At 37.0% G+C, this 16,308-nt stretch overlaps 1 protein-coding gene across 7 annotated transcripts in view; it reads left to right on the top strand.

Moving 5' to 3' along the window:
• The window catches only part of ZNF385B (zinc finger protein 385B), a 165,572-nt gene that overhangs the window by 37,773 nt on the left and 111,491 nt on the right, over positions 1–16,308 (top strand). For 2 of the 7 annotated variants that reach the window (XM_042041125.1, XM_042041118.1), the window contains exon 1: positions 2,530–2,883. The exons of the other annotated variants lie outside the window; for them this stretch is intronic. Coding sequence is in view for 1 of the 2 variants with exons in the window: in XM_042041118.1 (XP_041897052.1) it covers positions 2,859–2,883 (25 nt within the window). In the remaining variant the exon portion in view is untranslated. Of the gene's footprint in view, positions 1–2,529; positions 2,884–16,308 lie in introns of those variants that run through there. 7 annotated transcript variants of the gene reach the window in all.

Raw genomic sequence — 16,308 nt, 5'->3', positions numbered from 1 at the left:
GTCAGCACTTTTTCTGCCTTCCGTGCCTGCTGCCTACAGCCCGACCTTTCAGAAAGCAGTTTCAAGAAAGCTTCTTCTGTGGGGGGCACGAAGTAGAGCAACTCCTCAGGGCTTCCCTTCTCTGGCCTCTGTGAAAGGGAGGTTGCTCCATGATTTGCTGTCCTACTCCAGGTAAAATCCATTTTTCTATTTGTAAAATATTAGACTCTTTCACTAGAAAGCAAAACTTTACTGTCTCCAATATAATAGAAATAATAACAAACAGAGTTACATGCCTGTAATGAAAATTAGCTTAGTGAGCTGTTGAGAAACTCTTGGTATTTCACTTTCGCTGCGGGGTACGTTGACTTTTTTCTTGTTCAGTGGTCTCTTGAACAAGATTGCATTTGGTAGATGGTACCATTGTCTTTGCATCATTTGAGTCTCTTCCACCATTTACTTAAGAAATAGGTAATGGTACGTAACATTTTTCTTACAATATGAAATGTATTTATGATAAGCAGTTGCTGGTTTTCTTTCACAGAAGTCATCATAGAAATGTAGAATATGCTGAATTGGAAGGGACCCATCAGGATTATGATTAGCTGCTCTGAAATTAAGCAGATTTATTGTATTCTTTTCAGGTGTTTGGTACTCCTCACAAAATGTTGATGATGAGAGTTAATATTGAGGCCCAGAAATGACATTACAGTTGGTTTCTTATTTGCCAGTAACTACACACCGCATCCATAATGTTCTGTTCTTTGAGTAGCACTGTGAAAGTACTGGTAAAATTAATAAAAATATTAAGTAGATGATATGTGTACTCACTGGTAGGCTTCAAGAAAAAAATTAGTTGTTTTAAAGTAGTTGATAAGTTTCATCAGAGCAAAACATTCAAAAATTCCTTATTGGCAAATTGAAAACCATAACTCTTTTGAAGGTGGTAAAGGTTATCAGAACAATTATTCATCTCTAGGCTCCACATCATTTTCTTGGAGGTGGGGAACACACGAATGACATTAAGGAAACAGAGTATGTAGCTATTATGGAAAAAGTAGTTTAGAGGGGGTGGTCCTTTGGGTAGAATGTGGAAGGATTTCAAAACAAAATTGGACAGTACATTTGGCACCCTTTGCCACTACTTTGCATAAATATATTTTCATAGCAAAATTCTTTCCTGGACAGTTTAACCTCTCTTCAAGGGCAGTTATGCTGTGGTAAAAAAATCAGCATTAGGACATCAAAAAATCAAATGTTCTAGAGTCTAGGACCAAAAATGCGTCTGCTCACCAGCCATGGTTTCAAGCTGAGAATGGCTGCAGGAGTAGTGGTGAGACAACCTCTGTTGTTGTGGGGAGCACATCCCTTGTCATTTAATGACTTCGGGCATGGCCTGGGGAGCTTCTTAAATCAGTTGAGTTGTTGTTTCTGCAAGAATCTTTTAACTCTCTCATTGAAGGATGTGATCCAGCATTTAGAGGTGTAGACAGCTGAGAAAAGGGTTCTGTAAATTCAGACATTTATATTCATGTGCACTTCTAACCATGATTTCTGTATTAAAACTACTGGAAAATATAAAATAATGAAGTCAGGTTTTTTTATTATTTTTATCTTGTAAAAGGAAAATTGATACCTTCTCTGTATAGTAAGTTTTCTCATCTGGGAACAGATCCTGTCAAAATTTCTCTCATGTTTGTCTCATGAGCCAGCAGTATATTTGGATAACTGTACAGGTAATATAATGAAAAACTCCCGTGTCTTTCCATTTCTTGAAAACCTAGTTATCATTACAGCTGTTTTATACTGTGTATCTCTGGTGTGAGTATGCCCAGCAACACATGCCCTCTTACCTTTTTGGGGAAGGAAAACCTGTGAAGTACCGGAAAAGACAAAAATATGTACGTTGCAAGAAGTCCATGTGGGAGTAGGAATAGCATGAATTTAATAAGCCATGGAGATTTTTCTTAGTAAGTAATTTAAAATTACTGTTGTTCTGGAAGGATGAAGGCATTGGTCATGTAATGTTATGCTTTTAGTGTTTTGTGTTTTGTTGGTTTTTTGGTACAAATACCTAATCTGCTAGACTGTACAGGTCTTTGTTGGGTCAGTATTCTAAATTTTTTCAGCCAAATATTTATTATTCCTTTTAATAGATATCCTGTCTTTTAATATATAATAGACTTTGTCTGTTACATGGTTAAAAAAATGCTTATTTCATTTGCATAATTTTGAATTAATCTTATTTAGGAAAGCTGTAAGGAATCATTAATTTTTATTGCTGGATTTTTTTCCCCCCCCCCAATAATGAACCTCATCACAATACAGGCTGCTGATTCTCCTCTGTCTCGTGTTCGTTGTAGAAAAGACAGAGCTATTTTTAACGTTTACACAGTCTAGATAGATGTTTTCTCGTTCTGTGTGGTTTGGAGCTGAATCTGTAGAACCTTTCATAATCATATCCTTTTAATTTTTATGGTTTGTTTGAATTTGATCTCTGTAGCTGATTCCATGCATGAAGGCTTGGGTTGCCTGATTCTCAGCATAAATTGAGGCAGACTTCTACTTTGACAGTGCTCTGTGTTTCGGTACGCATGAAGATACAGAACTGAAATTGCTTTGCTTTCTTTACAAATGACTCAGAGTGTGCTTGTCCTTCCCTAAAATGTTGCCAGCGTGTGAAGGATTTTCAATGAGCAGTGCAATAAGCCGGCATCTGGGAAGGTTTGAGGCTGCTCTGGTATAGCAGTGAACTGTCACACAGATGATCGGGGCTGGAGCCAACACTCTGTAGCACCGTAGATCATATTGGTCACATACTGGAAGTTTTGTTTATGTAACTTGGTTGCTGTTTAACCTGCTTAAATAGTATAGCCATAATGTGGAGTGGGCTTCCTAGTAGAGGTGAGTCTGTTTTTTATTATTAAACTTCACTGAATTGCTTTGTGCTATGACATTAAGAGTGGATGCTTACATGTTTGGCATTATTTCTATGTGCACTGCACTTCTGTTTTAGTTATTCCAGTGGAAAGGATAATAAAAATGGCAAGGCATATAATGCATCTTTTTCTTCTCTTCTTATTTCAGTATTAAAAGTAACTAAATATGTGGCAAGCTCCCTTTCCTTGCTTGCTGTTTGCAGAGGGCATCTTTCCAGTAGGTGACTTCCTATGCATTTTAAATGTTTTCTGAATGTCAGTGATGCTGTGTTATTGTTGTAGAAAGAAGCTTATTAGCAGTGTGAGTAAATACCTCTTACCAGAGCTTGCTTTCTGGCTCGTTAAATAGTTACAATGATGTGTGAAACACAAGAGCTGTCGGTTTCTTCAGATAAACTGAAAAAGTAAAGAACAAAATAAATTGTATACTGGATTTGACATCTTAGATATGTCTGTCGTTGTTAATATTAAAAGTTATGATCTTTCATGCCCAGGACAGCTTCCAGTAATTCATTTGCACTGACAGCTTGCTTTGAGAAGGGTATAAAATTACTGTCTGTCGCTTCTCCCTAACCAGTTAAATTTGAGATTTAGTGCACCAAGTTTTATTTAAGGGAACAGATAGTGTGCTAAAGGTAGCCTGTGAAGTTCTAGTAGTAAATCTTTAAGCTCGAAAGAAGTATTATCATAAACTAAACAAACTTTGTACTTACGTGTTTAAAAAAGGGGATTTTATTGAGAATTTCACCTATAGCAGAACGCAAAAAATTAGTTCAGCTGAGTTCCTTATTAAGCACTGCTGTTATGTGAATATTGAGTTGGTGAGGTGAGACATCATATGATTATATTTCTGTATGCTGATAGTAATTTTTTTTAAAATAAAACAAGGAAATACGTTGAAAAATATTTATTAAAATGTTTTTCTTGCTTGCTATAGAAATGTCTGTGCTTACTATGTAAAGACTGCTGTGGGTTTTTTTTCTTCTTCTGAGGAACTAGGACAGCTCATGCTTTTTCCTGCTAAATATATTTATGAGGCAGCTGTTTTATAGCTTTCAGCTCCAAAGTTATAGATAAGTGTGTATTTGTTTGACAGAACATTCGAGAATTTCCATTTACTGCCAGTACATGTAAAGCTTGGCTAAGCAGACTGCATCAGGAGCACACACCATTTGTATTAGCCAATCTGTCTTTGCAAGTCCCAGGGCCACTATCTTGCTAGAAGCCACTGTGTGCTTTTGAAAGCATGAAATTAGTTTTATACTGAGCACATAGTTTCTCATTTAGCAGTTCTTTTTATGGTAATGGTCAATTTATGGTTCAGTGCCAGAATTTTGGTGTTCTGTCAAAGCCGATGGCTTCTGCTAAGGTGTTCTTTGGAGATAAAGACAAACAAAATACAAAACAACACCCCCCAACAAAAATGCAGTTCGTGGTGGGGATCCTAGGGAGGTGCAAATAAAAGGAAGTTCTCCCTAATGACCTAACTCCTGACATTGCTGATAGCATTTTGGAATTATTTTATTGTAGTATTTCAGGAAACATTTGTCATTCATGACATAAAATTATTAAATTAATTGTCACCTTTTTATACTTCGTAAGTTTTTTTGTTTGCTTTTTTCTCCCCATGACATACAAAATTGATCTCAATGCTAGTTTTCTCTTCGTGCTTATTTAATGATAAAGGTTAAAATGCACTTGAAAAATGCATATAAAGCACCCTAAACATTCAGGATGATTTTTAGATATCAACTTTAGAATACCTTACAAGCTTTTCTTTTTCTTCAGGAATCTATAGAAGTCAAAATAAGTTGTTAGTAAATACTTTTGTAAAACCTTCTTTAATACATATTATTTACAAATTGATGCACCAACTTGTTTTTAACCTTTGTCTTGTTCTTGGAAGATGTTTATTTTTCTAACTATGCCAGATTTCTGACTGTTCCCTCACTAGGAGCTATGCTTGATGAAAGGTTAAGGTGGGCATTGTGCACTTCAATTGGGTTACTTTGTCTAGCCTACATTATTCTCTCTCGTATATAGGCAATTTAAAATTGCATTGCTTTTAATCTAGGTCTTCACAATTCTGACTTGATCCTGAAATAAGCATTTTTAAATGATACAATATTTGCTTCTTGTCCAGTTCTGTCTGCAAGGAGCAAAATTTGCCATTTCTTTGTTGGTTTTTTTTTGGGGGGGGGAAAGATGGGGTGAGTTCTAGAGCTGGTAATGTTTCTTCTCTGTTAAGTGCTGAGGAGAGATCCTGTTCACCTACTGTTATGACTTCCTGGGAAAACAAAAAGCTGGAGGTCATAGTTTCCAGAAGTTTAGTTAAGAAGTAAATGTAAGCTGGTGTACCCATTTTTTATTATTCCATCATCATGGAGGAGAAGGAGAAGTAGAAGCTGTGGAGATGACTGCCCTTTGTCACAGGCACTTGGAAAGCACAGCAGTCCCACTTCAACAAAGCTCCCTTTTCAAAACCACGTTTGGATGCTTCTGTAGTCAGCAAGAGATGCAGACTGACAGCTTAAAAATATATATATTGTTGTCATTTTAGGACCTTTGAAGAAATTTGCTTGCTATTTTTCAGTGTATGTTTAAAGGCTACGAGGCAGAAAATACTATGAGCATTTGGAAAACAATGTGTGGCATGTTGCTCACCATGACATATAAAATTTGTTTTATTTCTCTAAGTATTTGAGCTAGAATGCCTTTCTTTGTCCTTTTATTATTTGGGGATTACTTTTATCCATGCTTTATCATTATGAATACAAGCTTGCCACATATCAGTCTGATGAGTTCTTTGTTCCAAGATGGTTTTTGCAAGGTGCTTTTACCTTCAAAGGTCATGCATCCTCTTCCAAATGTCTTTATTGCTGCATGTTTCGCCTCCTGCTGTTTCATATTGGTAGTTCAAGTGAGAGGCAAGATCTGGTATGTTTGTTATGCTGGACAAAACCACTTCACTTCCTGGTGTGGAGCTCTTTTATTTCTGTATCCATGATCTCTAGCCATTTCTGTATCAGATTGTCAGTTATCACATGGCACTGTAATTTTAATTTCTTCTCCCTTTGAAGGCATCAGTGTTAAAGTGTGGTGATCTTTTTCACTTTGAGAGTGTTCAGGGGGTAACAGCTTCTCCACTGCCAAGGTTACTTTACAAGGAGATTCTGAAAAAGAGGACACTAAGCTAAAAGGAAAAAAAAAAAATTATTGAGGAAGTGGTATATTGTGAGCAATTCTATGTTACTCACTTGACTCTGGGATCCAATTCTAGCTAAGCTCTCTGTGGAAATCTTGAATTTGCTTTATTTTAGCGGAGGTCACTGATAAATCCTGCCAGAGGAGATGAGTGCACTGAGAACTGTAGTTCACTGTAGCAGCCCTGTTGAAGTTTTACTACTGAAGCTCAAGTTTATATGTTTTTTCCTGTCTATAAGTTAAAGAGCCAGAGATATTCTGGAGGTCTCACCCAGAATGTTCAGCCAAGAATTTGTCTTTTTTTAATATGCTTTCTGTTCTGTTGCATTTTGAGCTGTGCTCATAACATGAATCTGAAGGGAAAATAAACTAAATAACTTCCCTGTTTCACATATGCTTTTTTGTTCCTGTAAGGAAGTTTTCCAAAATTATTTTTTAGTTGCAAGTGAGGAAAGCTGGGTATGTTTTGATCTCCAGAAGTGTAAGGAGAGTGCTTTTGTATTGATACCAGCAGTCAGGACAGATGAAAGGCTAAATTCCTTAGCTGTGGGTAGTTTCAAGGCCTACACTGAAATGTTTGTGTCTCTGGCTGAGCAATGCAGATCTTGGGAGGAGATGAGGAAGTCTTTTTAATACTCTGTGAATAGAGGAATACAACTTCCTTAAGGGCTGAGATTTTAAAATTCATATAGTGTGTTACAGGTGCTACTTGAGGGAAAGGATAAGACTATGAAAGCTCAGTGGATAAAATTTTCCCTTTAAGCAAGTTGTGAAACTGGCAGACTTTGGGCAAGAATTTGTGTTACAATGCATTTGGTGCCACCACTTGGTGTATGGGTTGCTCTGGATGGTGTAGGAGATCTGTGTTCAGATCACTTGTGTTCAGGTAATGAAAGGATGTTTCCATATCAAGAGACTTCTGAGGTTACTGTGGTGTGTTCAGTTCTGAATTTTTTTGTTTGGTTTTGCTAGCTGTTCACATTGGTACTGTTTGTGTTTTTACTGAACTAGAAATGTCAGAGCAGGTCTCTGGTGTGTGAGTTTCCCTTTTGCTTGCTTCAAGCATTCTGTGATGGCAGAAGTCGAAACACAGTGCCTGGGTTTGTAACTTCCACCTGGGGGTTTCCATTTTCTTCAGGATATTTCATAGTAGGGGTGGAGAGATGAAGGCAAGGTAAGAAATCCATATAGGAAGTTCTTAAAATTGTCTGGTTTTCTGCTCAAACAGGATTCAAAATTTTCACACATGTGCATCTCCTCTGGCTCAGCCTTGAGTGTTTGCAGTGATGACATCCTGAAATGTTTTGTGACTGAGCATTTAAATATGAGCAGAAATGGAGACTTTTTTTCCACCAGCCAATCAAACTTAAGTGGAACATGGAGAAAGTAAAGAGGTGAGCAAGATTTATAGGCTTTAGAGTGGCACATCTGGATGAAGAGACACAGAAATCACTTCATCAAGAAAAAACAGGCCAGCTGGAAAGAACTGAAGATTATTGTTAGGAATTGCAATTAGTGTATGGTGGCCAACTTTGTTAGTGGTACCATTTGAGCCTGATGAATCTCGAGTAAGGTTCTGAATAGTAAAAACCGATCTATTAAGTAATCATTGTAGTAACCTCTTTCTAAGGAAACATAAATAGGTCTTTGCTCCTGTGTACCCAGGTTACCTCTGAAAATAAGATTTAAGCTTTTCAGTCACTTTGGCTGCTGAGTTAGGGCAGAGACTTTGAGAAAAGCCAAAGCTGGAACACCAGGAGTTTATTTACTGGGGAGTAAATCTTTATGAAAACATTCCCAGATTCTGGGTATTTTAAACATGGTTCTAAAGAATGGAAAGTGGTGTAGTTCCAGGTTTTTTCTTGATAGCTGTTGACAGAAACAAGGACAAAACTGGCTGAAACAAAGAAAAATATTGTTGTATTTTTGTTTTCTCAGTTGCAAACACTTAACTCATTTTAATAATTAACCCACTCTAATGAGTATTTCTCCTTTAAGGGAAAATTGTCTTTTTTTCTTTCAACCTTCCTCAAAACAAGTCAACTTTGTTTCAGAGATTTTCAGATTACCTTTGCAGAAAAAATATTTGAGTTGATATTGCTCTGTTAAGTGTACATTAGACTTGTACTCTGGATGTTAGTTATTGCATGGTATCTGTGCTGTTAATACCCTTCTGCAGGTAATGTTTCTCCACTGGAAAATCAGTGAAGCATAAACTCCAAACCCATGAAGTAATATTTTATCAGCAATCCGTAAACTATATATGCCTTCTTACCCATATTACCCATGAATATGTGAGTGACAAAACTATTTACTTGAATAACTTATAAATTCCTAAATTTTAGGAGATATCAAATATTGCTTATCAAATGTTTCTTAGATCAGAATACCCACTAGTAAAGAAGTGATAAACATGAGAGAAGTATGATTTATAGAAAGATTAGTCTGAAATGTGTATCCACACGATTAAGTAATTTTGAAAAAAACCCTTTCATATTATTTTATGTATGATTCGCTAAGCCCATCTATATAATTGTAATTTTATATTTATAAAACAGATATTTGATTTTTAAACATACGTCAGATTGTTTGGCCAGATTTTACCCAAAACTATTGTATTGTTCACAACATGATATTTATTCGTTGATTATGCCCAGGTTTATTGGAGTCTTCTGAGGAATGGGGCAAAAATGAGATATTGCAGTAATGGGTAGAAGCTCTTGGGGATTTCCATGCTCTGAAGGTGCTCTGCATCTTAAACATGTGGATGCTCCCCCAGCTCTCTCATGCACATGCTCACTTGTTGGAAAGACATTAATGGGCTTGGTGGCAAAGAGGAAGATATTTGGGTTGGTGCTTAAATATCATGTACCATTTAACTAAAGAAGTAAATTAAAATAAGTGGAATGAGTTTGCGAGAGCAGAAGGCATTGCTGCATCATGATGCATGAAATAAAACACTGGCATGGCTGGAGGGAGGATGTTCCAGACTTTTCAAGGGCCAGCTACCCTCCTGAGTGCTTTATGTGAGACTTTAGTGATGATTCATTATGCACCTAAGGTTAAATATTTATGTAAGGTTAACTATTTGTGTAACCTAGAAAAGGTTGCATTAAATTGAGATGAAAAGTAACATGACAGTTTTTGGGAATAGGCATAAATAAGTACTACTACTTGAGGAGATACACACTGAACATTTTTTGGTTCTGATTTTCAGTTTCTGGCTGTTCTACTTTGATCACTTCCCTTATTTTCCTGTCTGCTGAAAGTGAAGCCAGTGTGTGGTGGTACTGTACTCTGCCCCAGAAAGTGGGGGATGCTGAAGTGCTGAAGCATTCCACAGTTTTGTCCCCCATCAGCTGCACTTGTAGAGTGGAATGGAAGTTGATCACAGTTGAAGAGGCAAATGACTTGACAGCATTGAACTCTGTGGTATATTTTGGAGGTTCTGCTCTGGGTTTTAATTTAAACCATTTTCTGTAACCTAAGAAGCCTTGTGGAGAAAATGTGTATTGAGGAAATGTGCAGTTCATCAGAAAAAGTATTCTGAAGAAATGCCCAAAATGTTCATTTTTTAAGTATTTTTGTTGCTTTATATTTTTATAGCAAGAGACTACTATTTGAATAATTATGACATGCTTTATCTTTTTATCTGTGTTTAGGAACATAACTTAATATACCAAACTGAATTTTATCATCGGAAGTTCACTTTGTGCAAAATAGGCATGCATTAAATAAGAAAAAATCAAAAGGTTAGAAATAGCTTTATAAGTAATATTTTTGTCAGGTAATTTTATGTCATTATTGCTTCAAGTAAAACTTCCAGCCACCTTTACTGAAGCCTCTTTGAAGAGAAACTTTGTTGAGTTCTTCAATTATTGTAGGTTTCTTTGGGTGGTGGTCTTGTTTATGCAAGAGATACATTTGAAGGGCTGTTAATTTACTGAGTACCAAGCTTCATTGAAGCTTAAAGACCTGTTTGAAACGGAATAGATTTCAATGGCATTTTATGTTAAGACTCCAGTGGCAGAAGGCAAGAGCAGGTTTTAGTTGACAGTGATCCTGTCTGCACATTATTGCAACAGATATCTACCCCAACAAAGAGTATGTTTGCAATCATAATGTGCTTATTTTTTGCTTAAATTCTTGGTAGGTGATGGAATGCCAGGCACATACTTGTAGACTAAATGCAGTTAGGTTTTCCCTATTTTTAGAGTTTTGCTTCAAAAATACTTGTTATGATTATCCAGACTTCAAATCAGTGGATGAATTGGGCGGATAAAGCTGTCTATATTTTAAAAGTATTTCTACTTTATACTGCTTTCCTCATTTGAAAGCTTGGTGTTGCTTTGATAGATGCACACTACCCTGGCTGCTTCGAGTCATTCCTTTGCAAGGTTGATGCAATGCATCAAAGCTGTTTTAACTGCTTTAAATAACTAAGATAAGAATCCTAATTTCAGAAATTGTCGTTCTTTAATTGAATATCTACGGAGTGGAGAGCAGGAGTGTGTTGTTTCTGCTGGTTGCAGATTAGCAGACTGTTCTGCTGCGTGGAGTCTCCTCCATCCTGTACTCGGCATGATCATTCTCGGAACTGACAGCTGTGCATTGTGCAGAGGGGAGCTGCACTGGCCCCTCTGAAAGAGCATCTCTGCCTTGCCTGTTCAACAGTGACCCCTCAGTGGCAAAAACATACTGCTGGAAGAACACTAGGAGTTGAGAAATGCATGGGCACCTCATGCAGTCTAAGATAAGGATCATGCATGGAGTCTGGATGAAAAATGGCAATTTTTATTCTGTCTTGAGTGGTCAAATACATACAGCTAGAAATTACCTATCTTAAAATGTGTCAAAATAACAGCTTTTAGTAGGCAGCCGAGTGATGATAAACTGCGAGAAACTGCTGTGCTACTGTGCTACCCGGCCTGAAATTGAAATCCCTTTACTCAGTATATTATTTGCTAGGCCATCTATTGCATGAGCATGTTGTTTACTGCCTACCTTTAATAGAGTTCTAGGGTCAGGAGAAATTGTTATGCAAAGTCAAGGTTTCAGGAGTTGCACAGTTCATAGAATAACAGCCAGTAACAGTGCAGACACGCAGAGGAGGAGCCTTTGTGGAACTATAATCATTTAGAAAGTTTTTTTTCCCCTTTCTTCTTTTCCCTTTGATGTTGGTGCTGAGTGCTGGTGGAATATGACAGTACTGTTGTGGTGTGGAGCAATTGGCTGCCAGCAGAAAGTGAAGTCTGAAGATGTCTGAAATGTCTGAAGGGACATCTACCAATTAACTGAAAATAATGAGAAAATTATTATTGTTACACTGATCAAAGTGAATTTGTTACCAAGAATTTTGGAAGTCAACACATTTGTAAGCTTGTATGGTCTAGTATGACAGTTCTGGTATAAACAAAGTCAGAATCAGTGCATCCACTGGAGCTCAAGAGACTGAGGACTGAAGGAATCACCACGCCTTATCTATTCTAAAATACTGGACAAATAATCTCAAGCATTAATTCCTTTAGCAGAAGAAATTGCTTTCCCAAATATGCCAGTGTTTGCTTTAAGTCCAATAAATCTGCAATTGAACTAGAACACATTATTTAGAGACACATTCAAGTTCAATTTAAGGACTTCAGGATGTGGTGAATTTACTTGTTACGCTCTTGAATTGTTTAAATAAACCTTTACCTTTGCAGTTAAGAACTGCATCTTACTGCCAATTTGAATTTTCTAATTATGTGTTAGGAGGTCCCTTTTCTTCTCTGCTATTAAAGAACCTCTATGATTAGATACATTCTCCTTATAAAATGGCAAGGAATCTTGATTTCAAGTCTGGCACTGTTTGTATTAAGGATGCAATTACAAGCAGGGATTGTGTAACATTTGAAAAGGTTATGTATTACTTTTTTATAACATGATTTTACATCAGTGGCCTGAGTGACTCGCTGGTGAATCAGAATGACAACTTTGCCTCCACAGCCATGGACTGTTGGGTCCTGGTTAAAGTCTGCACAACATACTCGTAACTGGAACAAATACTCTTTCAACCAGGAGTGAGTTCATAAAGCTCTCTTTCTTCACATCAAGTTAGAAGCATGATACTGATACTTCTCAAGATTTTCTGGACTTCTGCTGTGTTTTCCTCTCCTCTAGTTATTTTCAGCTGGCAGGATCAAGCTTTTCTCTGAGCACTTGTGAAAGGAGAGTAATTTTCCAGGTTAAATTCCTTGCTTATGGTATGCACTGCTTGTTTTGCTCCTTTGTAGAGATTGGACTCCATTTCTAATAGTGTATTTTAAATACTGAAAGGCAGCTATGTAGCAACTGTGTGTCCACTACTTGGTACACCTGGGACGTGCAGTGAACTTCATCACTCAGAGTTGTAGCGGTTTCTTCCCCCTGCCATGGGGTCCTGGGACAGGGGACCCTGGGGTAGAGGCATGGCCTAGGCACGGGGTCTTCCTGCTCCCTGGTCACATGTGCCCTAATCCTGTTCCCCATTGGTTATTTTGTGTTCCCCTGCGTGGGAAGGACCCTGGTTGTCTCCTGATTGCTCAGTTCCTCGGCAGTCCCCCGGCCATGTGGCTGGAGAGTAAAGATCTCTGAAACTTCTATCAACAATCGCTCCCTATTTCTTTCCACGGGCCTCGCTGTCTAATGCATGTTGCAGGAGACCCCACTGCAACACAAAGTTATTTTACCAATTAAAAAAAGTAAAGCGTAATATTTTAGCTTTATATCGATGTAGGGTTTGTATTGGTGTAGCTTTATCTGATTTCCTGTACGTGATGTGTTCTTACCATGTCGCCTAATTTTCTTGGTATTAGTTTCAAAGGCTTTCATTGATCTAAAGCATACCTTCAGTGAAGACAGAAAATGGAGAATAGATAATCTAATCAGCTTCTAAAGACACTGTGTATATGATTTACCTGGCAGATGTTTCCTTACAGTTTTACCTAGGTTTTGGGACAAAAATATCTGTAATCTAACCATGTAAATAATTTTGTTGAGCTTTTATCTCTTTGGGTACATTAGTACTGATGGGCGTGCTCATTAGCCATTGTCGTTCCCACTTCATTGGTACTGTTTAGAGACAATATCATCCAGGGTTATATTCAGAGTATTATCCTTGGAATGTCTTTAACTCTTTTGGAGCGTGTCCCCAGCAGCTACATCCACCTATCACAAAGACTTCTTTCTATACTTTGTGCTAACAGTGGGAAGCACAGCACAAGCATACTAATTTATTTGGACAACTAATTCCTTCCTGTTTTACCATTTTACTTAAGGTTAAATGCTTACAGTTTGGTTGCACAGAACTGCCTTGACAAGGTGTACTGTTAACAGGCTTGCTCCTGAGCCTGTGACTATAATACTAATCTTTCTAATGCTTTGCAAGCTGGTGTTCAGTATTTCTGATTCCAGAGAGTGTGCTGCCCAAATATGGCTTTTTTTTTTTTTACATGATACTAAACTTTCTCCCGCAGAAGTGGGAATGAAAAGGCTCTATGAATTTAAGTATTGCTTGGAATTTATTTCTGCAGTTTGTTTGAAACTGCAGACCTTTATCTAAGCTCTCCTCCCTTCTGGGTCAGGATATGTGTACCTGTATTCAGGATTTTGAGAGTGCTGTCCATGAATAAATTCAAAAATGTGTTGCAGTTTGATTCTTTTAAGAGCTGGAAATCACAACATGGCTTGAATTTAAAAAGAACATTATTTTGTAGCAGTATCTAGAGTGGAAATGCTCAGCTAAAACAGAAGTAGAGTTCTCTTTTGCACATCACTGAATGTCTGGGAAGGTTGGTCACTCCTGAATTGCCTGCATTTTTTCCTTCTGTGTAAGCCTTCCCTCTACTTTCCCCTACTGAAGTCAAGGAGTTGCCTCACATTAGTTACTTATTTTTTCTGAAACATCATCTTACACTCTTACAGTTCAAATTTTATGTAATCACGTGGTAGTATTTTCTCCCCTTCTCTTAGATTTTTCTTTTAGTATCAGGTTTTGTAATTGATTTTTCTCTACAGTGAAGTAAAAATGTGGTGTGCTTTCCTGTGGCTTACATTCCTTTAGCTGCAAAATCAACTGAAGTCTAACTTTGAAGGTTTGGTTCTTTTTTTTTCCTTTCGTAAATAGCTATTATTTTTTACAGCTCTTTTTAATGGAGGCTGCTAGTAACTGCTGAGCAAAAATATATTTTTTTTTGTTTTGTTTTTTGGGGTTTTTTTGGTTTTTTTTTTGTTTTTTTGTTTTTTTGTTTTTTTTGTGGTTTTTTTTTTTTTTTTGGTAACTAAAGCATATATAGAAGATGCAAATATTTTCCTTCCAACTTTTCACAAACTTGGTGATCTTGGATTGGTTCTTCTATCAGTGGCATGTACATCTGAGGCTTCTGATCTTTGGCTTAAACTATTATTAAGTTTTCCTTATAAATGTGCCACCTACTGGAGCAAAATGCCCATCAGCAAATATTTATTAATATTATCTTCTTCTAGCCACATTTGCATAGTAATTTCTTGCTAGATTCCTGTGCTTATGGTTGTCAAATCTACACGGCTTTTTGTCAGCCTCACCACAGGGTATGAAAATGGTAATAAGAATTGGAGGGGATGTGGAGCATGAAGGTTTAATAACATGCCTTGAAAAAAAAAAGAGAAGAAGAATTGATATGCTGAATTATAATGAAAAATACCTGCCTGAAATGAGTGTCCATTCATAGGTACTCTAAGTCTTGATTTCACAATGGAAAAAAATCACTTAATTGTTCAACATAACCTTGCAGCAAAAATAAAATTTAAACAAGATTTTAGATTACACAGTGGTTTTTTGTAGTTATTGTTTTTTTTAAAAAAAATCTTTGGTCTTGCCTTGGCATAGGATTAGTCATGATCATCTTTACAAATGAGAGGAATTTTGCTTGGAGCTTGTTGTCTTTTATGCTACCATAATGAAATGAGTGATTATTTGTACTGCATATATGTCTTAAGAGCTACAGTTCTATTGTTCTAGACTTGTATAGAATTATGGAAGAGACTTAATTCCCAAAATTTTAAGATCTGCTTTGAAACATAAGGCATTAAGACAGTAGTGCAAACTGGAAGAATGGAATGTTCTAGAAAAAATTGCTCTGCTAAACTCAAATGATTTTCTTGATGTCTCTCATGAAAGTGAGTGCTTTTTTGGCTACGCTTGATTGTATTACGGTAGAAAAATATAATATATGAACAAAAACAAGCAGAACACCTTCCTGAAGATGAAGGTTAATCTGAAGATTAATTTGTTTTGCTGCATATTAAATTTATGGGTTCCTGTAGGACAGTCTTTTGCTTAGGTAGGGTTACCTTTTTTCAATTGGGTTAACCATGCTGTAGCTGATACATTAACGAGACAGCCATAAAATTTGGTGGTTTTCCTTACACAAGTTGCTGTTTTCTTTCCATGCCTTGCGAGTAAAGCTCAGCCATGAGGGCATTTGCTTTTGAAAAGGAAGAATGAGTCAAGGTACCACCCTCAGAAAATGAGTGTGGAGTCTAACAGGCTATGAAGGAGGAGATAGGGAGCTAGGAGCTCTCTGATCCCTTCCCATCTCAAGCTGTGGTGCATGTTGCAAATGCACAGGTTTTCAGGTCCTCAGTGTTAAATGCAGAGTCCAGATTTTATGCTTGCTGAATCTTAAACTTCCATTATACTTCAACAGAAATAGAAATTGCTTAAATTTGGAGTTTTTAACAGATTTGTAATAATCATAGTCAGTGTCCTTTTACACTGCCTGTTCATTCATCTGTCTAATGCTGTTAAACTGGGTTTTGCTCTGGACGTGTTGGGATGGTGTTAAATATTTATTTGGTCAATATACCATTGATAAAGAGAATGCAAGGATCTATGAGAGACTGTCAGGGAGGCTGGAGTGACCACTGATGGGGCTATGTGGCACACCTGGGATGGCACAGGAATTGGCAGGAGGTAGCACAATACTTTTCTTGAGGTTTTGAACCTTTTCTCTCTGTGCAAGGGGGAAATTGCATTTCTTTGTCATAGATATTTGTTGCCTAAATTCCTTTTTCAGTTCTCTATTTGATAATTGAATCACCGATTTTGTATTTCTGGGTGAGGGAAATTTAGGTTTTATGTTGAGTAGTCCTGCTTATGAAAAATAAAAATGACTTTTTTTTCATTGGT

Source organism: Corvus kubaryi, unplaced genomic scaffold (genome assembly GCF_017639235.1).
Source record: "Corvus kubaryi isolate FWS band 111438036 unplaced genomic scaffold, C.kubaryi_AGA036_p1.0 37396, whole genome shotgun sequence".
Taxonomy (NCBI): Eukaryota; Metazoa; Chordata; class Aves; order Passeriformes; family Corvidae; genus Corvus; species Corvus kubaryi.
Note: the sequence above shows the minus strand (reverse complement) of the source record. Positions and strands in the feature narration are given on the sequence as shown.